This window comes from Lycium ferocissimum, chromosome 3 (genome assembly GCF_029784015.1).
Source record: "Lycium ferocissimum isolate CSIRO_LF1 chromosome 3, AGI_CSIRO_Lferr_CH_V1, whole genome shotgun sequence".
Lineage (NCBI taxonomy): Eukaryota > Viridiplantae > Streptophyta > Magnoliopsida > Solanales > Solanaceae > Lycium > Lycium ferocissimum.
In genome coordinates, this window is record NC_081344.1 from 1,078,004 (window position 1) to 1,101,974 (window position 23,971).

At 34.8% G+C, this 23,971-nt stretch overlaps 1 protein-coding gene across 1 annotated transcript; it reads right to left on the minus strand.

Moving 5' to 3' along the window:
- Positions 1–274: 274 nt before the first annotated feature.
- LOC132049145 (squamosa promoter-binding-like protein 9) lies at positions 275–5,605 on the minus strand. The gene is made up of 3 exons (XM_059439837.1): positions 4,705–5,605; positions 1,430–1,569; positions 275–987 (listed from the first exon to the last, which is right to left on the minus strand). Exons 1-3 carry the CDS (start codon positions 5,064–5,066, stop codon positions 410–412), a joined length of 1,080 nt encoding a protein of 359 aa, XP_059295820.1. The 5' UTR covers positions 5,067–5,605; the 3' UTR covers positions 275–409.
- Positions 5,606–23,971: the final 18,366 nt, after the last annotated feature.

Below are 23,971 nucleotides of genomic sequence, written 5' to 3' on the forward strand. Positions count from 1 at the left end.
TAGTGGGTCCTGTGCAACACAAATCCGAATTAGTCAAGCCAATAAGCTTCACATACCGGATGAAGCATATTGATAAAAGTTCAAACTTCATCTACCATCTCAAAACACACCATTTTGCAACATCATTACAAGGCAAATGTCTATGCTGTTAACAAGTTAAATATTGTCCCTTCCTGTGATTTTGAGCTGGCAAGGTTGAATTACCCCCTGAATACCCCCATATACCAAGAGCTAAAAACCGAAGCAAGTCATTTAACAGTTCAAGAAGAAAACATAGTCATCTTGGGTCTAGCCCAACAGAAGTTGCATAATATTTGTGGTCGTTCATCAACAAACAGCCTCACGGACATCGAACTAGTTAATCAACAAAATGTCTTACAACCGTGATCATAAACGAAAGAGAGGACACTCAAAGAGTCCAGTGCACATTCTGAACAGAAGGATGATAACCCTTAGAGTTGTCCAACTCCATGTATTGTCTTCCATCACCATGCTGAGCCATCCCAAGCTCACCACAGTACGGATTATCAGAAGCCTGTAACATTTGACCTAAACCGAGATCAGGGGGCATCTCATGCGAACTGCTGCTAGGGCTTGAGAAGTGATTGGTGGGGGCACCATGAGAACCTGACGGTTGAATGGAGTGGACCCCATCAATGTTAACTTGGCTGTTAACCCCAAGACTTGTGGGTCGGTTCCTCGATCCCCAGGACCGATTTGACAGAAGAGAGAGAGCACCAGTGGAATCCGAGACTCCAGGGAAACATTCTCCTGAAGGAACACCAGTAGCTGAACCTTGCAGAACAAGCTCATTTGCAGCATTTTCGGAATTATTCAGCCAAGGACGTTGAAGGAACTTCCCTGATGCAGTAGATTGACGATCCCATCCTTGATCAGATGCTCTAGTATTTGGCCATGAGCTCTCATTGGCATTTTGGTGTGAGCTGAAGTCTACCAGAAAGCTTCCGGATCTGCTGCTATTGTTTTCTACAAGTCCAAACCAGAATAACCAAAGTCCGCATAAAGTTCTTTCTTTTAAAAAAAAAAAAAGGTAAAGGAAAGAGCTCAAGTAGGCGTTTGGCCACAGATTCCAAATATTTTTCACTTTATTGGGAATTTATGGAGTTGGAGTTGGAGTTGTGTTTGGCTATACTTTTTGCAAAGAATATTTGGAATAATTTTCATGTTTGAATGTACTTAAATACAACTTCAAAAGTGAAAAGTGAGTTGGAAAACAGGTCATAAGTTGTTTTCCAAATCTGAAATACAACTTCAAGTTGAATTTGGAATTTTCATGGCCAAACATTGATTTTCAAATAAAGTGAAAAATTATTCCGGAAAAAAGTGAATAATTTTATGGTTAAACAGGTCCTAAATTTTCAAGTATTAATGCAGATGGAGAGAGAAATGGAGAGGAATGCTATCAAACCAAAAATTGATGAAGAAAGATTCCCATAGTGTGTAGAGAAAAGAGATCCAGATGGAGGCTTCCTACGGCGCTCATTATGGCATGCCAATCGCCTGCGGCAACTCCTTTTTCCTTGGTCAAATTCAGGCAATTGATGGAACCTGGAACCAAGTAACGAACAGCTATTAATTTCATGAATTATGTAGCTATCAAAAAGCCACAAGCTATCGGAGAAGATGAGCTTGGTGGCCTAATGTCAGACAATTTGGCTAGTCATTTTTCTTGATCCTCAAATTTCTCATGACAAGCATTAAAAAATTCCATTCTAAAAAGTAGAAAGATTTACTGAAACACCCAATTCACAGTAAAGACCTACGGGCGCTCGGTGTTTAGACCAAACCAAGCAATTTAACCTTAGCAGTTAAAAATTAAACTAAGAATACACATTACTTTAACCATGGTTAAGTAATAAATGTCTGTGTGAAAGACACGTTTCTTGCATTCAATGGTTTGGTGTAAATATCTGGCGCGGCTAAATTCACCCCCGCAAAATCCATTCAAATAGGTATCAATCAAAAATCATGATATCCTGAAATTGTGGAACATGGCTCTCGACACAAACAAGTTTTTCTGCCATCACAGTAGAGAGTCGTTTTTCACATAGGCATGACAGAGGATTATGAAGCTTCCACAACAAAAGATATACGAGTCACCCAGAATTGTCTCTGAATTTAAAGAAAAATACATTTGCTGATAGTCCTCTCAGTTAATCTTTTGGAATAAGCAACATGAGAGTTTAAGTTTGCTAGGTTTTTATCAAGAAGAGTTTAAGCTTGCCAGTGCAAGTACACTTGAATTAAGTTTGAGTCTAACCAATACACGTGAATTGTTTTTTCCTAGGTAAGAACAAATACATAACATACACAGCGTCTTCGAGTATTCAACTAAAACTAAAACTATACGCTATCTGTATAAGACTAATGTACATGCATAAGCAACAACAACAACAACAACCCAGTGAAATCCCACAACGTACATGCACAAGCATTTTAGTTATTATCAGAGCAACACTAATGGTTGTGCATTTGCGCATTCTTACTCAGAATTTCCCAAATTTCAGATATTATAAATTTCTTTCGTGCTATCAAGACCAAAATATTGCTCGTATGTGAGTTGATGGGATTTATCAACTACTAAACTTTTTACATCAAAAAGGTGCAAAGCTCGGAAACATGTCCAATAAACCAGCTAGAAGCTCAGAACAAAAAAGATAAAGTGAAGTTTTTAGTATTAAGTACCACAATGCTAGTAAATGTACAATGTCATATTGCTGAAAATTATTACATCTAACCATCACTTTCTAGCAAAATGTGGGTCATCTAAGATGATTCCCCTGGAAGCAGATGATCCAAAAAATTCTTGCATAAGTGATAAGGGCATAGGAATTTGAAAAGAAATGAAGCATCATCCAATGCAAAAGTATTATCCAGTACCTTAATCTTGGCAATTGATCTATCCCACTAATCAACAAAGCAACACTAAATTAAATTCTTATCTGAAAAGCTAGCAAGGCATGACATAACAGCAACTAATTAGGATAAATACCCCGAAATGCCTGAGCATGTCTTGGGTATGACTTGAAACATATTATAGACTCGAAATGCTAAAGGGGTTGTGTCAAAACATTGGTTTATAGTGATGGTGGTTGAAGGAGTCCTTGGGAAGTAAGAAAAATTAATAACTAAAGAGAAGGACAAAAGATTCAAATGAATGAAACATGCCTTCAGGAGGTATTCGTTCATTAATGATCCTTGAATCACAGTTTTCCTTCTTCTAAGTATTATTGTGTGAATAATGGAAGCTGAAGCCAAGAAGATAAGCAGAGTCCTATAAAAATCAGAAATTGAGCAAACACTACGGGTGTGTTTGATATGGAGGAAAGCATTTTCCACAAAATGTCTTCTAATTTTCTCATGTTTGGTTGGTCGAAATTTTTGGAAAACATTTTCTCTAGAAAAATAAGTTCCTTAAAATTGAGGAGAATGACTTCCCTAGAGGAAGTAGGGAAAACAAATTTCATAAGTAACATTCCACACTAATTGTCTAATACCCACCCTCCAACACACCCCACCCCCCACTACCAACCCCATAGCTCCATCCTCACCATCCCCACACCCCGAGGCCCACATGCCAACCTCAACAGCATTTGCCTAGATTATACATACATGCTTTTGGGACAATATTTGCTGCTTATTTACCAAACACTAGAAAATAAGTAAGAAACACTTATTTTCAAGGAAATCATACCAAAGACAACCTATGCCTTTAGATTCAGTAAAGGCAAAAGCTTAAAGACAATGAGGAGTTTTTCTCTTACTTACCTCCACTAGAGAGAAAGGGAAGTTTCAATCTTCATGCCAGTTACAAGCATCCCCAGCCTTCCCCAAAACCAAAAATCAGGAGAAAAAGGAGGACATATATAGGTTGGTGGGAAAGAAAGAAAATACTTTCCTTAGCAAATTGTCTACCACTTCAATATACCTACCATGTCTAGAGAAGAGTGACAACACCCTTCTTCAATACTCACAAACACAAAACCTTTTGGAGTTGAGAAATGCAGATTAACATATTGATTGTTGCAGAAGTTCTCTTCTACAATACACTAACTGACAGAGAGATACATTATTCCCAAGTTCTCGAATTATCTGCTTTTATTCATTTCCTCTTCCTTTCCCTTAAATGTAAAAAAAACAAGCACACATCGCTTCTGCAAAGTCATCTAGAAGAAGCAGAAAAGTGCCAAGGAAGCCTAAAACTCAACACTCAGACAATACTATAATCAAGAAGCTGTCAACACAACATCCCCAAACACCAATGTCATATTTAAGCACAGTATCTCAAATTAATGAGCTTCAAAACGTTCTTGGATTTAGGGGATAAGAAAAGACACCAGAATCAGCCAAAAACACGTTTACTTTAAGTAGCCAAGCCAACTAAATTATTACTACTCTAATAATCAAAACAATCCTTACAGCAAACAATCAACAATAATGTAACAAACCCACAATAATCAACTCTCTCCACCAAACCAGTATATAAACAACTACTATAAGTACAAGGACCACTAGTCCATGAGTCAAACACACAAAAATAAGAATGCCACCAGCATAACTTACACTATTAAAAGTGATTACACACACAGCTATATATATATATAAATATAACACTAGTTCATAAATACTTTTCTAATAACACTTAGTACTATTATTGTAACAAATATGGAAAATTAAGCTGACCTGCTACACTGTTGACAAAACCTCTGTTCAAGACCAGCAACAATAACAGTAGGTGACTTGGAATGCATACCACAAACTTTATGCCTAGAATAGTAAGCTTTAGCATCACTCAGATCTACCTGACAACCTTCAACTTGACACCTAGGTGGTTGACCACCCCCCACAACCCCACCCCCACCACCCCTACCCCTCTTCACCGGCGATGATGATGACCCACTACTTCCATTTGTGGACCCCACATTCCCAAAATAGATTTTCTTGCCAAACTTCAAACCATTTAAAGAATCTGATGAATTATCCATTTCTGACTCCCAGTTCCCATTCATGTCAAAATCTTTATAAAAGGTGGCATTTTTATACATATATATGAAGAGAGTTCACTTTTATACATAAAAAGGTGGCATTTTTATGCATATATATGAAGGAAAAAAACAATATATTGCGAAAAAGATCACTTTTTTAGCAATTTTTTTTCTTTGTTTTGTTTATTTTGGGGTTATCTCGATATGGGTATTGTTAAATTTTGTGCATTTGAGTATATAGAGGTAAAGAGAAGAAGGGGTAGTAGTAAAGGTGAGATTTTTTTTTGTTTTGTTGATTTTTTTTGTATTCTTGATTTAGGGTAATGTGAAAAGTAGACAACTGACAATGGGCCATGATGCCAGCGTGGGAGGATGTGCAGGTACCCCATTTGTTGTTCTGAAGAGACTGTCAAATAATGGAGGTGTGAGACCAGAACAAAGAAAGAAAGAAAGAGAATGAGAGATTTTTTTTGTTGTTTGCCTTTGGTTTTGTGGGGCTTTTTGAGAGTGCTTTTTGGGGAGTTGACAGCAGCAGCTTTACAACTCAGTTGCTAGCTTTTTTGGGGTCACCAACTCCCAACTGCCATGTTATAAAACACTTCTTTTTTTTTTTAAATTCGGCGCTCGGTATTCATATCAAAACTTAATTATATTTGAATTCGCGCCGCGTATGACTCATTTTTTGGAAGACCACCTATCAAGGACTTTTCATACTCAGGTTCGAACTCGAAACTTCTAATTAAGTGAGGAAAGATCCCCATCCACTTCACCAGTCACCACATCTATTGATTTTTAATTTGATCCGACACGAAAGTTAAGAACAATAAATAGTAAAAAATTGGAATTTTGTATTCTTAAACTAAGTAGGTGTTTGGTCATAAAAACTAAATACTTTTTCTTACTTTATTAGGAATTTCTAAAGTTGGAGTTGTATTTGGTTATACTTTTTGCAAAGGAAAAAAGAGAGCATTTTATTTGAAATTATTAAGATGGAGTTGGAAAACATGTGATAAGCTATTTTTCAAATTTGGAATCTAACTTTAGGATGAATTTGAAATTTTCATAGCCAAACATTAATTTTCATATATAAGTGAAAAATTATTCTGAAAATAGTTAATAATTTTTATGACCAAATGAGTCCTTTTGAATCTGATTCAAATGTCATATGGGATGTTGGGTGTAAAAAAGTTAGTATTAAATATAAAAAGTGATATTTTTTTTTAAACAGACTAAAGATAAATGTAAGACAAACAAATTGAATTTGAGGGAGTACTTTTTTCACCTAGTATTTAAGACGTCGCTTGGTTCATAATTTAAATATAAGGTTCATTAAAGGTAATCGCTTTCTGCCAGGATATTTTTCATTCTCGTAAGTCAAACCTGAGGCTTTTGATTAAAAAGAGGGATCCTATATATTACAGTGCAATCTTTAGTAGTCATCTACATTACTATTTCTTTTGTTTGTGTTTCTCACCCGATGTTCAATATCCGCTTCGGACTCAACTAATTTGGATTCACAAGGAAAGTCGCATTTTGGAGAATAAAGTTTCCCTACCAAAAATGACTTCATACCCACGACTCATATCAAGACCTTTAGTTAAGGATGAAGATGCACCTACCACTTCATCGCAACCTAGTGATGGTGGTCAGCTTTTAACCATACTATCAGTACATTTTAATCTTTTATAACATATGGTTTATTTTTTAAGTTTCTAGTCGCTTTTTTTGGACAATAAACTAAGTACAATAAACTAAGTCATATTTTAAATAACAAAATAGTGTTAGTTATTGGTATATTGAAGTTGAACTCATATAAACCTACAGTTTTATTGAACTAGAGTTGACATAAATACCTGGAAATTGTACTTTCGGAAAAATAATTTGTGCAAGTAAAAGGAAAAAAAAAAAACACTATATAATCTATAATATGTAGACATACTTCTTAGTAGGGGTGTACAAAGTAAACCGACAAACCGCACCAAACCGATAAACCGAGTCAAACCGAGAAAAAAACCCGACTAGTGGTTTGGTTTGACTTGGTTTGGTGTTGGAAAAAAAAACCGACCATAATTGGTTTGGTTTGGTTTTAACTAAAAAAGTCAAACCGAACCAAACCAACCCGACATTACATGTATTCAATTTTTAAAATATTTTATACATAAAAATATTTATTTGTAAAGTAATTTATAAATATTTCTTAAATTTTTTCGTAATTTTTTTTCTATTAAATTTTTTCGTAATTTTTTATCTATTATCATATTATTCAAGCTTGAACTTAGAATTTTGAATGTCAATAAGTTTTATATCCTATGGATGTTAGTAACTCAAATAAAGTCCAAACCAAAACTAACTCAACGCTAATTCTAACAAAAGAAATTCAATTTACCACTAAAATGACAATAATGTTGGATATATATTATTTAGTTTTGCATAATTGATTTAGAGAGTAAAAATACATAACTTAAGTTTTTTTTTCTTTTTCATATATTTAATACTTATTTTAGCATGACTTGGTATTTTTAGATTATGGTCATTTTCTTTTATGGCTTGTTAATTAGCAATATTTATTTTAACCGATTATATTAGCTTTTGTTGAATATTTTAATACAATGTCATCACTCTTCTCATATTTTGTGTTATTTTCTTAAGAAGCACCTTAATTATATAATTGTATCTTACTAGGACTAAAGAAATATTTAAAGTAAAAGTTATATGTTTTGTATCAAGACTATTCCGAAAAAAAAAACCCGAAAAATCTGAGAAAATCGAATAACCCGAACAACCCGAGATTGAAAAACCCGAATTTTATTGGTTTGGTTTGGTGTATAAATTTTAAAACCCGACGCAATTGGTTTGGTTTGGTGTTTAAAAAATCCGAACCAACCCGGTCCATGTACACCCCTACTTCTTAGACTAGAAAAATATTAACTATTTGAAAAGATATTGATCAACTAAAAACTGTTTATCTCAAAAAAGGAAATGAGTCACGCTCTTTTAATCAAAGATAGAACTATTGCACTTGTTCCAAAACAAATCCTATACATGATTCTTTCCATAATTTCTCATAACATATATATAAAGTTATCCAAATGTATATATATAGGGTAATTTTAGATCCTCTATAATTTTTGTAGAAAGTTGAATAAGCTCATCACACACAATGGAGTAAGACTTTTCAAAGACGCACCACCAAAAGGATGTGGTGCAACAGATAGGGTTGTTTTTCCTATAATTAGAGGTCTCGAAATCGAGTCTTGAATATGAAAAAATTCTTGGTAGAATCGCCTCCTCAGAATAGGCCTTACCGGCGGCGAATCCGAACTAATCGCACTCCATGCAAATACCAAACAGTGATGGGAAATTTTTTTTAAAAAAAAAACACTTTAGCCCAAAAAAGGAAAAGACTGGGACCCTTTTCCTTTTCTTTCATTTATTTAATTTCCATCTACTAGTACCTTGGTGACTTGATGTGAATGTTGCTGATGCCCAAACACTTCTCTCTCTCAAATTATTTGCATTTGTGATCCCCTTTTCTTCTTGTAATCCCCATTTGCCCCTAAAGTTTTGGGAGAGGAAAAAGAACAGCTTTAACCTTTTTTTTTTTTTTCTGAGTCCAATACCCACTTCATCTCAGTTTCTAGGTTCCCCTTGTTATCGTTATTCCTACTATTATATTAAAAATAATTTTAGAAATCTCACATCAAAATTGATTTCATAAAAATATCTTCCCTTGTACCTAGGGTGAATATAACTTTACGATATTATGAGTTACTAAAATTGCAGCAAATGATATATATGGTTCAATGCTAAGAAACTTAAACATTGAATCCATAGAATTTAAATTTTGAATTTGCTTCTGCCATGTATAGTATATGAAAACCTTGACGAATAGTAAGTTTAGCCCAAGAATTAAAGTATCATTATTATTTGTTTTGGTAACAAGAGTTAAAGTAATAGATTGAGAGTTGATTTCAAAAGTTTTTGTTTGCATTACCCTTTAAGTAAACATTAATTAAAAGGCTAATATGATTAAATTATCCTATTTAATTTTTTAATCTCAACTTATACTACTCTCATTTGCACAACATTAATCTAGCTCTCTCCACATTTATTGAGTAAGTATAAAGGTGAAAACTAAAAGTAATTATATCTTGATTTTTTAAAATGACAGCTATTTTCGACCATCTATTTTTAGTAAAAATGACGAGTAGAGTGGATCGGAGGGAGTATTATTCTTTGCGTTAATATCACTTTTGGTAATTTGTCGTACTCTCTTATAGTTGCAGACAAAGAGGAAAGAAAAAGGGAAGGGAATAAGGCTTTTTGGGCACAAAAATACAAGGCAAAAGTAAAAAAGAAAATGTATACACCCTTTGTCTTAATTCATGCATACTATTTTTTTAATCAATTCCGAAAAAAGTAATGAAGTAATATCTTTTATATTTACTAGCAACTTAACCTAAACTTTTCATTTTATTCTTGTGAAAAAGATTCATATTCATACAAAAATTTATATTTGTTTTAGATCATAAATCTCAAAAAACTTCCTTTCATTAGGGAAGTCATTTTCTTGATGTTTAAGAAACTTGTTTTGTATAAAAAATGCTTTCCAAAATATTTTTTACGAACGAAATATTTTCTTCATACCACACACCTTATATGTAAACTTTTTTTTTCTTTTTCTAATTAATCTAAATTTTGTTTGTAATTAACTGGGAACAAAAAGTGGGAGTTGTGGAAGTGGAGTAGTTGAAGGAGCCTATAAATCGCATTGAGTGATACGTTTTATGTTTTAAACATGGCAACGAAAATGTCGCACAAAAACTGAGTTTAGTGGCGCCTTGTATCATTACTAAGCGAATTAGCACTGCACATTTTCATGGCAACTAACCACTATATTTAGGTGTGGGAAAAAGAAAAAAAAAACACTAGACGTAGGACCCCATTCGACCATGAAAATTGTTCACTTTTTCCCGAATTTTTTTCTTCATTTTATTTGAAATCAATGTTTAGCCACGAAATTTTCAAATGCAACTAGAAGTTGTATTAAGAATTTGGAAAGCATCGTGTTTTTACTTTTAGTACATCCGAACAACCAAATATTTTTTGCAAAAACTATAGTCAAACACAACTCGATGATTAACTCAACGTTAAAAATTCTAAATAAAGGGACAAATATTTGATTTCTATGGCCAAGCACCTACTCAGTGAAGGAATACTTGTGTACGTGGCTCTCGCCAGTGTGTTCAAAAACTTCAAAATACGTATTTTTTTATAGCGTTCATCCAACTAAAGCAGAATACATTAAGCTTACTGAGTACTCAGTGAAGGAATTTCTCACACAACTCTCAAGCATTCCAAGTCCTTATGTTTACAAATATATCGTATACTTTTATTCTTTTAAAAGAAAATTGTAGGATATTAAATTATCAGATTCTTCACTTCTTGTAAACTAGAGAGATAGGGTGGAGAATTATACTAGTATTGAAACTAAAAAAGCTGGCCTTTATTAAAAAAAAGGCCAAATCCATCGATAGATACGGCGTAGTCATCCGGTTCTTTCACTTGAACATCTCAACTAAATCTTGTTTCATTTAGACACTTGAGTTAGTATCCGACCGTGTCATTTAGACCATTTTAAATATAAGGTTCATTAAAGGTAATCGCTTCCTGCCGGGATTTTTTTTCATTCTCATGAGTCAAACATAAGGCTTTTGATTAAAAAGAGGATCCTATATATTACAATGGGTCTATAGGAAACAGCCACTCTACCGCACAAAGATTAGGTAAAGTCTACGTACATCCCATCCTCCCATACGCCACTTATGGTACTACCCTGGATATGTTATTGTTGTTGTTGTTATCCTAAAAATTACAACTCAATGTTTAGCAGTCAATGTTTCTTGGGGCATTTAATTATAGGTGACTAAAAAGTTTCAAAATTAAGTGAAGGTAACTCGAGTTTTTTATTTTTTTAAAAAAATTGAGTAGAGGTGATAATATTTGGATTAGTGATTAAGGACTTTTGACCATATTTCAACTTGCCAACAGTTTTGTTTTTAACATTTTAGCCCTAAGCTTTATTTTTAACACTTTGTCCCCAAATTTTATTTTTACACTTTGGCCCAACTTAATAAAATCCTAATTACCTAAAATTAGTGGGGATAAAATCCCAAAAAACACACCAGCCCCCCCCCCCCTCCTCCTCCCACCCCTCACTGCCCCCCTCCCCCACCCCCCAAAAAAAATATTAAAAAGTTTTGATATTTTTTTTTGTTTTTTCACCAAACCCCCTCCCCAGAAAGTTTTGATATTTTTTTTGTTTTGTTTTTACACTAGCCCCCCTCCCCCCACCTCCTGTGACCCAACACCCTGTTATATCCCGCATTTTGTACATCGGAATATTTTTAAGTTGGGTGCGACGAGTTAAGAACAAGGCCATTTTTTTCGACTTTGTGTTAAGGCATCAGTCACTTATGATTTTATGGGATGGAAATACTAAGGAGAATTTGGGGTTAAAAGTGGAATTATGGAAACTAATATTTCATGAAATATGGGACCAAAAATGAATTATGAAAAGTTGAACACTTAGAAAATTAGGGACGAAGTGAAGTTTTGGAAACTTGGAATTTCATGAAAAATGGCATATGGCCGTGTAGGGTGGGGCCCTCCTTTGGTTGGCCAAATTGAATTAGTCCAAATTATGAGGGACACAAGTGTTCATTTTATATTTGTGGAGATTAAATATAAATATATGGACAAGAGATGATTGAGACGAAACTTATTCGTCTTTTGTTCGAATTCTAGAAAACTTAAGGAGAAATGGAGAAAGAAAAAAGGAAGGAGAAAAACAACGACCATAGGTTGGCGAATTTGAAAGCCCGTAGGTGATGATCGAAAAATATTTTCTTCTAGCTCTCATACTAATTGGAAGGTCCTCGTCGACGTGGAGTAGTTGTTGGAACAAGAAAATCGCTCGTTGTCGCAATTCACCAACTTCTAGCCAAGTGAAGAAGTGAATAAGAAGGTAAGATTTAATCTTGTTTTTATGTGTTATGAATGGTTGGTGTATGTCGTAGTATGTGGAAAGAATGAAAATCACAAAATTGGGGTGATGTTGTTGTGGCGTGAATTGTGCCATGAGTTGTAGGAATAATGAATTAATGTTATTTAGTATTTTGGTTGTTGTTGTTATGGATTATGTGATGTAGAAATATGGAATGAAATGCATGAAAGTATGATGTTGAAGTTGTAGCCGTGTATGTTGTTGTTGTGGCCGAAAAATGGGCTGTTTTGGATGTTAGGGAATGAACTAATTTTACGTGGTATTTTAGTTGTCGTCGATGTGAATTCTATGATGTAAAATGAGATGTTAATGATTCGAGTTAAGGTTATAATTGTGTGAAATTTGAATTGGAAGATAATGTGATCTTGATATGGTTTCTTGAATTTATGAAAATGAAGTTATGCGTATATTGTTGACATAATTTATGAATATGGAAAGAAAGAGAAAGGTGTTGGTAATGTTAGGTTGAATTGGAATAGTTTGGGCGGAGTAGTACATTGTTTGAAGTATTTTGAATATTTTGCGGATTGTTTAAAGCGCTCTTGAATCTTGTATGAATAGTTGGGATTGGTATTTGAATATGCGATCGTTGATATTAGTTGAATATATGAAGTTGAATTGAATATAAATGAATGTCGTCGAATTATATAGAGAGGAGTTATTAATGTTGAGAATGCGTTTGGAATTGCTTATTGATATTATTGATGTGGTTGTTGGTATTGTTGTTGGATATTTGGCCAGGGATTAAATTCTGGGGATGTCGATTTACGGGAAATCTTTGCCCGAAATTTACGTAGAAAGAGTAATAGCTTGGAATTGGATTAACGATGTTTATGGCTAATGTTCGATGCCTATTGATGTTATTGTAGATCGTGAGAAGTCGAAACGTAAATTCGAAGTAGCTTAGGAAGCGGCTAAGGTATGTAAAGCTCGGCCTTCCATGATTGGCATGTCTTAGTTGAAAGTAAGTTATGACCGAATTTCGAGGTAATTGTTCTTTGCCGATCCAGAGCGTGTTTTATGATCCTTATTTGTTTCTTGATATTCATACTCTTAATGTAGTTAAATTATGGTCTTTATGGTTTTCGTATGAATGGATTTGGTGCCGTAAAGTTTGTTTCAAAAGAGATTTGGTTCCTAAACGATTAGGAAACTACGAACGTCAGTAACTTTCACATAAGGGCTGGGATCGACAGATTTGTTCGTAGAAAGTTCTAAAATGGACAAAGTTTGTAACTTGCTTCGAAGCGGACTCGGATTGATTTGGTATATGACGATGACCACTTATGGTTTGTTAATACGTTTATGATATATGCTATGTTTTAGAATAGCATTGAAAGATATTTAATATAACTATGGTCGATTTTTAAGTGACATTAGATTTGGACTACTTTATCGAGTACGTGATTATGATTTTATATGCATGGTTTCTCGCTCCCTGCCTCAGTGCGAAACTCGATATGTCTTTCCATGAGTCACGGTAAGGTACGTATTCGTGCGACCTCTGCATTGTTCACAGTCATAACATAGAGAGGGAAATGGATAAAGTATATATATATGTATGTACGTATGATGATATGATGTGTGATGAGATGGGGATGGCGGCCGGGATAGCATGCGAATCACCCCACTGCGGGCGGGACACGCGTATTCACGGAGTCACCATTTCAGAGGTAGGGTGCAGTGTGTATATATATATGTATATGTGTGCATACATGATTATGATTATGATATGATTTTACTTACAAGGTCCTCTGGTACAGAGGGCGGGCCGGTATATATGTATGCGATGATATGATGACACGGTTATGATATGATTTTACTTACGATATATGTATATGCGCTGACAAATGTTTAAAAGGGCAAGTCTTGTGATTCCTGGTCGTTATACTTGTTTACGCAATTCTGTTTCGGTTATGGTCTGTTCTTTATTTTCATTATTTCGGTATGATCCCGGCGTTTATTGTATTTCATGCTTTACATACTCGGTACATATTTCGTGCGGCCCCCTTTCTTCGGGGGGCTGCGTTCCGTACGCGCGGTGTCGACCCGGCCCGTAAGGCGTGACTAAGCGCCGACACAGGCACCGTACGTACAGCAGTAGTAACTCAGTATCCAGAAAAATTTGGGCGAGTTTCCCTCTCTGGTGCATAACAACAAAATTTACACGCGAGAAAATACCAACAAAGACACTACGAGCCAACAATACGTACGCGTATATAAGTAGTAAAAATAGAAATCTTGGTTTGCTCCCGGAACATATTACGTATACATACGAACATGCAGACATGGCAATAACCCACGTACGTGTCTACGGGCCTCTAACGTCTGAACGGAGATCGGAAAGACGGGACGAGGACGCCGTCCTTTGAGTAAGCATATGAACAAAAAATGTATGGCAATGAGTATATACCGAAAGTATAAACTCTGGGATCGAGGGCTTGAGCTCCAGTGACGGAACTGGAATATCTGTTGGTGGCGTATCCTGTGATGCGTCACAATACTGCGAGCGTATGGCACGGCCCCAGAAGAAACGGTCGATACGAAAAAATGTCTTGAGAGTATGTAAAGCGGAAAGGTATAGTATAATCATAATCAAAGACGGGGGTACGGAAACATAACGGACGGAGGCGTGATTGGAAGTCACAAAAAATACAAAAGGTAATACTTGTCCGAGACCTCGAAGAAAACATAATGCATGTCGAGATCATATATTGTCATGCAAACATGTATCGTGTCCGGCCTACGTGGGGACTCGGTAAGTGAAGTCATGCGTAACAAAAATGCGTATATCGTGTGTGCGGTGCGCGTGTCCGACCTTATTAGGAGGCCGGTAATATGGAATCATGTCTGTCCAATCATATATCATATACTCCAGCACGTGTCCCGGCCCTCTCTGCCGGGGTCTCGGTGAATGATAGTCATGTGCGATGCGACCGCCGTACCGTATCGTGGCATCGTAGTCGTATACGGATAACGTGTCCCGGCCGCAGTACGGGGACTGGAGTGAATAATGCAAAGAAGTAACGCACGAGAACATGTCCTGGCCGGGCTCGGTGAAAAAGACATATCATGACTTGCACGAACGAGTAACGCGAGAAACATATGCATGTAAGTCCGGACTCGATAGACAAATCAAGCGATACGTCATAATACATGCACTTTCGGATGACGTGATTATGTCAAAGCGAATTTTTTTTAGATTATTCGTACGTAATAAATATATCACGGGGCTAACGGAATATTCGGGATGATCGTATTTTAACATATAGAGAAACCGATTCAAATGACGGATCATTTTCCGAAGTTGGACGTACGATCATAATTTATATATATATATATATATATATATATATATATCCTTTTTGGGGATGGCACGATTGTCTATATCAAATCATGCTTCAAGAATCATAACGCATATCAAAACATACTATAAACTCGTCACATTTATCAGAAATTTCCTTTGAGAACCGAGTAGGAACAAGTCAAACAAGGCCATAGTAAGAGGTCTCGGAATCTGTGGGCCCACCTCGGATAAATCGAGGTGGTGAACTCAAATTATGGATCACAAGCCTTATGGAATCATTCATGAGAGTTTTGGGACAATCCGAGTCCATTTGTGAAGATTATATACATATAAGTCACTTTGATGACATTTTGTAAAGAAACTAATTCAATTGCGCTGAAAGAAATGGGGCCAATTTCAATCTCGGATTTCAAGAGACAGGGTCATATCTAAGGCTCGCATCCGAGCCTAATACGTTTAGAACATGCCAAAGAATGAAAGGGAAGACTTTACATACCTTCCTTGCCCTTTACGCTTGCCAAAACTCCAATCCTGTTTCGTTAATAATCCACGAATGGTCACCTTTACCGATTCTATTCATGAGACTCGGAAGTCCTATTCTTGACCAATACTTGTCTATAAAATTTGGGCGGCATCTCCCTACATATGTCATCCCGAGATTCAACTCGGCTCAACAATCAACAACAGCCCAACAACAACATCAACAATCACAACAATCGGCTACAAATCGCAATATAACACAATTAGTCTACTTTCGACATAATGCGCGGTTTCCATTCCAACTTCACATTTTCAAATCAATATCAATATTTCCACATTCATTATTAATCGAGATCATTACAATACCATTCGGAAGCGTATAATAACATTTCTACGATATATACACAAGATATACAAATTATGTCAACTTTCCACCAAAGCCATAACTTATTCAATTCTTCTAATCTTTAACATACAAGTTCATAACGCATTTCCATCTTCCAAATTCATCAACATTAATCATAATTTGCACCTTAACCACTTCATTCTCATAATTTCATAAAATCATACTAAAACGACATAAGTTCCTACATTCCATTTCAAGGCGAACTTACATCATTTTACCTTCATTTACATTGCAAGGATCACAACAACATAACTAACATACAAAACAACATTAACCCACTTCCATTTCATCAACCCATACCACACGGCCAAACACCATATTTTCCAATTCAACTTTCATTTCCAATATAAATTTCACAACAACCATAACTAAAATACAACATAAAGTTAGCTCAACCTTGCCTGTACACCACACACACACATACACGGCCATGCACACGCTTGCACAACCACACGGCCATGCACACACACCACATTTCATGATATTCATGCAATTCTACATACCATAACATATATGTAACCCTCCATAACATAGTAAAAGCATGAAATTCTTACCTTCCTTCAATGATTTCTCCTTGCCACCACAACCACTTTCTTGCCAAGATATTTATATCACATGAAGAAGCACCTTGAGCTCACTAAGAATATATGAAAATTACAAATTTTGGACTAGGATTGAAGGGCTAGAAATTTTTTTCTCTTTCTTTCTTCTCTATGGCCGACGGCCACTTCTGTTTTTCTCTCCTTTGTTTTGTTTTGTTTTCTTGAAATTTCTAGACATATCTTGCATATATATAATTTGAAGCACATGGCCATCACATGCCAACTTAATGGGTTGGGCCAAGCCGTGGCATGGCAAGCCGCCACCTCTTGGGCCTCGAATTTTTTCATTCCTTTTTTTTTTAGCCCAATTCTTCATGAATCATGTTTTGCATTCAAACAAATTTTCAAAATTTCAATTTTGCCCTTAGGCCTTCTCCATTGTTTCGCATTCAAACTTCCATAACCAACATACACATACTAAGAAAAATCCAAACTTGACCCCATTCCTTGCAAGTCAAGGTTACTTCCAAATTTTCGAATACGCAAAAATGCCGGATATAACAGCAGGTACACCCAGATGAGTGAAGATATTAGCAGAAGATGTTCCAGCGGGATTGGCGAGCTCCATTTTCTCTCCGGAGTCTTTGTAGAGTTAGAGCTTTATGATATGGTTTCATGTTCCATGTTAGAGACTTTGCAGAGACATTATGTCGTGTATGTAGTATGTCAGTTTTGTAAGCGGCTCCATAAGCCGATGTATTGTGATGCATTATTTTACGGGTTTGTACGATTACCAGTCTTACTTGATTTGAAAGAAAAGATGAAAAGCAAGTTGTTTTTCAAAATCTTTCATTATGTATTTATGTTATGTTATGAGGGCCCCATATGATTATGAGTGTCACGAGTGTCGGCGGGTTCGCTTCTAAATACCCAGGTAAGGGTCGGGTGCCCATCACACCCTATCGGATTAAGGGGGTGTGACACACCCCACCACCTCCACCCTTCCAAAAAAACAAAATGGTTTTAAAAAAAAAATTTGAAAAGTTTTTGTTTTTGATTTTTTGCACCCCCAACTTTTTTCTATAAAAATAATTTTTTTTAAAAGGAATTGTTTTTTTTTTTTGGTTTCTTACTCCACCCTTTGTACCCCCCACATTTTGTTTTAAAAAAAAAATTTATGTTTGGTTTTTGCACCCCACCCCACCCCAAAAAAATTCTTGAAAGGAAGGTTTTTTTTTTTTTGTTTTGTTTTTGTTTCTTACTCGACCTACCCACCCTGCCACCCCCTCCCTCTCCCCCTCCTCCTCCTCATTTTTTGCTGCTGCTGCTTTCTTCTTTTATTTAGAAAAAAGTTGCTCAGGCCGGCTTTCATTTATGTAATTGTCAGGCCGGCTTTCATTTTTATAGCATTGGGCATTACTTCATGGATTATTTCCGTTCATTTGGTAAGTAAAACAATGTTGTTTTATTTCAATTATTCATCTAGGTATAGCTGCTGATTTTCCAACAATTTACAGTAGCAGTTACAATTGTTGCAACAAGTGCTAAAGATGTTGTATAAGAGCTTCTGAATTTATTACAACAGCTGTTGTAGTTTTTGCAATACTTGCAATAATTTATGCAGTTGTTGCAACTTCTTTACTAATCTGTTGCAATAACTGTGAAAGCTATTGGACAGCTTCTACTCTTTCCAACAACTCACTGACTTGTCGCAACAAGTAGACTTCTTGTTGCAAAAACTACATTAGTTTTTAGACATATTTTACGATTGTTGGAAAAAACAACCTTAGAAGTTGTCACCAACAACTAAGTGATCAGTTGCAACAACTCACCTAAGTGATATGTTTATCTTGTTCAAATCACAAATGAATGTTCTGTTGTTGATAATAATGTTCTGTTGTTAATAAATTGCTGAAAAATTTCTAACGAGTAATAAATATGTTGCAACAGCTTTGTAACTAATGTAGTTGTTGCAACAAGAAGTCTACTTGTTGTGACAGGTCAATGAGTTATTAGAAAGACTAGAAGCTGTCTAACAGCTTTCACAGTTGTTGCAACAAATAGGCTAAATTATTTATACACATTTTAGCAATTGTTGCAAAAGATTAGTACAGAAGTTGCAACAACTGCATAAATTGTTGTAAGTGTTGCAAAAACTACAACAGCTGTTGCAATCAATTTAAAAGCTTTTATACAACATCTTTCGCACTTGTTGCAACAATTGTAACTGCTACTGTAAATTGTTGAAAAATCAGCTGCTATACCCAGATGAATAATTGAAATAAAGCAACTTTTTTTTAGGGAAAATGCATAAAAACCCCCCTCAAACTTGTCCCGAATTATCATTAACACACCTATACTTTACGAAGGTCCTATGACCCCCCTGGATCATTTTAAATTGGAATATTGACATCATTAAAATGTCACACCCAGATCTTTGTGTCGCAAAGGTATACACGCGCCTTATTTTCCAGTACTTCTTTATCCTTTTTTCTTTCTTTATTTGCATTCCTCTTATTCCACCATCTCTTCCAATCCCACCATAAGACAACTCCCAATGCTGCCATGGCCCTATTTTATTTTTCTTACGACGGGAAAAGAAAAAATAATCACAAATTGATCTCTTCAAACATGCTTTTGCTAATTACATAAGCTTTTTTCGTTGATATATGTCAATATTCTTGTTTCCAAAGCTTCGTTCTTGACTTTGAATGCCTCCCCTAAAATATTCTTTTTCTTCATTTTTGTGTTTTTATATTAGTTCCTTTCCTTCTTGAATCACTTCCTTTTATGGTATTGCATTTCTTGATTATTATTTTTTATCAACAAACCCGTTTTTTCATAGAAAAAAAAAATAAACTATAAAATAAAGAGTTACTACCGAGATGTCAATTGATTATGATTCATAAATACGCAAAAATATTATTCATCTTGATTTTCCCTTTCCACGTGTCATTGTCCGGTTTGGGTGATAATTGGGTGGGACTCGTTGGAATAAACTTTCATGACTAGTGAAATCTACAAGCAAACTATCCATTTGATTGTGCTTTACATTACATCAAGTTGATATATTAGGTGCGATAAATGATTGAGCAAGTGGCGGGCCTTTTTCCGGCTAAGTGAAGAAATTGAAGGATTATCTTTTGTTTCTTTCGGTGGTGTTGAATGATTTTGGGGGAAGATAACAGAGATTCATGAGAAAAGAATATTGTGGATGAAAATGAAAGGAAGAGAAGAAAGAGATGGGCACGGAGAGGCGTGTGGGTGACAATTTGCCTGCCATGGCTTATTTACAGAGGTAAAAAAAAGAGGGGAAAGGGTTACAGGGAAAGAAAGAGAGAGTTATTATAATTAATTGTATGGTATCTAATTAAAAAATGACACTTGTATATCTTAGTCAAACTTTGACTTATTTTTTTGTCTCACACGACTATACAAGAGTGAGCACACTTGCCGTGCCACATCATCACTTAAGGGTTTATAATTCCAATTCAAAATAGTACAGGGGGGTTATAGGTCCCCCGCAAAGTATAGGTGTGTTACTGGTAATTCGGGACAAGTTTGAGGGTGTTTTTATGCATTTTCCCTTTTTTTTACTTACCAAAAGAGCGGAAATAACCCATGAAGTGATGCTCAATGCTACACGAATGAAATCTGGTCTGAAAATTACGTAAATTGGGTGATTTTTTTTTTCTTGAGCAATTTTTTTCTAAATAAAAGAAGAAAGCAGCAGCAGCAAAAGAGGAGGAGACTTAAAAAAAAAAAAAAAAAAAAAAAAAGGGAGGAGGAGGGGGTGGCGGGGTGGGGTGGGTGGAGTAAGAAACAAAAAAAAACATAATTCAAAATTTCTTTTTAAGAATTTTTTTTGGGGTGGGGCGCGGGTGGGTGGTGCAAAAAATCAAAATCAAAATTAATTTTTTTGGGTGGGTGGAATAAGACACCCAAAAAAAAATAAAAAAATCAAAACTTCTTTTCAATTTTTTTTTTGTGAGGGTTGGGGGCAAAAAACCAAAAACTTAAACTTTTCAAAACTTTTTTTTAACACCAAAATTAATTTTTTTTTTTTTGGAGGGTGGGGTGGGTCACGGGGGTGAGGGGTGGGGAGGAAGCGGGGGTTTGGTGAAAAAACCAAAAAAAAAAAAAAAAAAAAAAATCTTGGAAGGGGGTAAGGTTTGGGAGGAGAAGAGGGGGGGGGGGGTGGGGCGAAAAAAATTTAATTTTTTTTGGGTGGGGGTGGGAGTGGGGTGGGGGGAGGGCGAGTGAAAAAAGGTGTGAAAAAAAAATTGTGGGGGGAGAGGGGTGGCTGGTGGGATTTTTTGGGATTAAGTTGGGATTTTTTTGTATTTTGTAAAAGTTTAATAAGTTTTAAACATTACATTTCAGACCCTCATTAACTTAGTCAGATTTTTGATTGGACTTTGGCTTGAGCTGGTCAAATGTGTCACCTATAGTAATTACAAAGACTTGTTAGTCACCTATAGTTAAATTTTCAATGTTTCTTTTGTTTGTATTTCTCACCCGGTGTTCAATATCCGTATCGGAGTCAACTAATTTGGATTCACCCGGAAAGTCGCACTTTGGGAGGTAAAGTCTCCCTATCAAAAATGACTTCATACCCACGACTCAAAACCAAAACCTCCGATTAAGGATTAAGATGTACCTACCACTTCATCATAACCTTTACCGATGGTGGTCACCTTTTAACCATAAAGTTTCATATGTGAATATATAAAAATGGATTTAGCTAAATCAACTGATGGCGTAACAAATTTTATGCTATCAGTACATTTTAATCTTTTATTACATATGATATAGTTTTTTTAGTTTCTAATCGCTTTTTTTGGATAATTAACTAAGTCACAATGGTTCAATGCTAAAAAATTTAAAAATTAAACCTATAGAATATAAAAATTGGATCTGCTTCTGCCTTATACAGTATGTGAAAGCCTTGACGAAAAGTAAGTTTAGCCCAAGAGTTAAAGTGTCATTATTGTTTAGGTGACAACAGTTGAAGTAATAGAATGCGTGTTGATTTCAAAAGTCTTGAGTCCCTTTTACTAATATTTTCATACTATTCCATCCAGTCTTTTTTACTAATATTTTCATACACCCTTAAGTAAACATTAATTAAAAGGGTAATATGACTAAATTATTCTTATTTAATTTTTTTATATTAATTTATACTATTCTTGTTTACACCACATTAACCTAGCTCTCTCCACATTTATTGAGTACGGATAAACGTGAAAAACTAATAAGTAATTATATCTTGATTTTCTAAAATTATAATTATTTTTTATCATCTATTTTTAATAAAGATGACAAATAAAGTGGATGGGATGAAGTATTATTCCTTTCATTAATATCACTTTTGGTAAGTTGTCGTACTCTCTTATGGTTGCAGACAAAGAGAAAAGAAGAAAAGAAAAAGGGAAGGGAATAAGGCTTTTGGGGCACAAAATCACAAGGCAGACGTAAAAAACGAAATATATACGCCATTTGTCTTAATTCATGTGACACTATTATTTTATTCAATTCCAAAAAGAAATAGTACTAATATCTTTTATATTTACTGACTAACTTAACTTAAACTTCTCATTTTATCCTTATGAAATAATTTATAGTCATATAAAATTTATATCTAATTTTAGATCATAAGTAGGCGTTTGACCATGAAAACCAAATATTTGTCGCCTTTTTTTGAAATTTGAAGTTGGAGTTGTGTTTTGATTATAGTTTTTGGAAAGAATATTTAATTGTTTGAATGTACTGAAAGTGAAAAAGTGAAAAATCACGATTTTAGGTGTTTTCTAAATTCCAAATACAACAATTCTCATGGCTAAATGCTAATTTTCAAATAAATTTAAAAAAAATCGAAAAAAAAAGTGAAAAATTCTCAAGGTCAAATGGGTCAATCTAAAAAAAAAAATCTTTTATTATTAAACTCAGTAGTGAAGTCATTTTCTTGATGTTTTCAAAGAAATATTTTCTTCATACCAAACACACCTTATATGTAGACTTTACTTCTTTTTCTCTTATTAATCTACATTTTTTTGTACTTAATCGGGACAGGATTTGTTGAAACATAAAGAGGGTGTTGTGGACGTGGAGTAGTTGAAGTAGATTATAATCGCATTCAAGAGATGCGTTTGATGTTTTAAACATGGCAACTGAAATGTCGTCACAAAACAGTGTTTAGTGGTGCCTTGTATCATTACTAATAACATGCACATTTTCATGGCAATTAAACACTATACTTAGGACCCGTTTGACGTGAGAATTATTCACTTTTTTTTAAAAAAAAAAAAAAAAATTCACTTTATTTGAAAATCAGTGTTTGGCCATGAAAATTTCAAATATAATTTGAAGTTGTATTTTAAATTGGAAAAATATCCTGCTTTCACTTTCAGTACATTTAAACAACCAAATATTCTTTTACAAAAACTATAACCAAACACAACTCTTATCTTCAATTCTGACGTTAAAATTCTGAATAAAATGAAAAATATTTGACTTCTATTGCGAAGGGCCTACTTAGTAAAGGAATAATTATGTACGTGGTTCTCGCCAGTGTGTTCAAAAACTTCAAAATACGTAGTTATTTTTATATATAGCTAGCATTCATCCAACTGAAGCAACAAACATTAAGTTTGCTGAGTACTTAGTGAAGGAATTTCTCACACAACTCTCAAGCATTCCAAGTCCTTGATGTTTACAAACGTATCGTACAATTTTTTTTAAAAAGTAAATTTTAGGATATTGAATTATCATATTCTTCACTTGTTGTAAATTGGAGAGATAGGGTGGAGAATTATACATGTATTGAAACCAAAAAAGTTGGCCTTTATTAAAAAAAGGTCCAAACCCATCGATATACACCTGTGGTAGTCCGGTTCTCTCACTTGAACATCTCAACTAAACCTTGTTTCATTTAGACACCTGAGGTAGGGTCCGAATGTGTCATTTAGACATTTTTCACTGCATCAGCCAAATTTACAAAGCGTGTGCAATACACTCGTTGTTGACATGACAATAAAGTGAGGACAAGTGTCTTTTTCAATTAAAAAAAAATATTTTAAAATATTTAATAAATTATTAAATGTAATACTGTCAAAAAGAAATTTGATTTACACCTAATCAGAAAAAGATACATTATTAACAAAA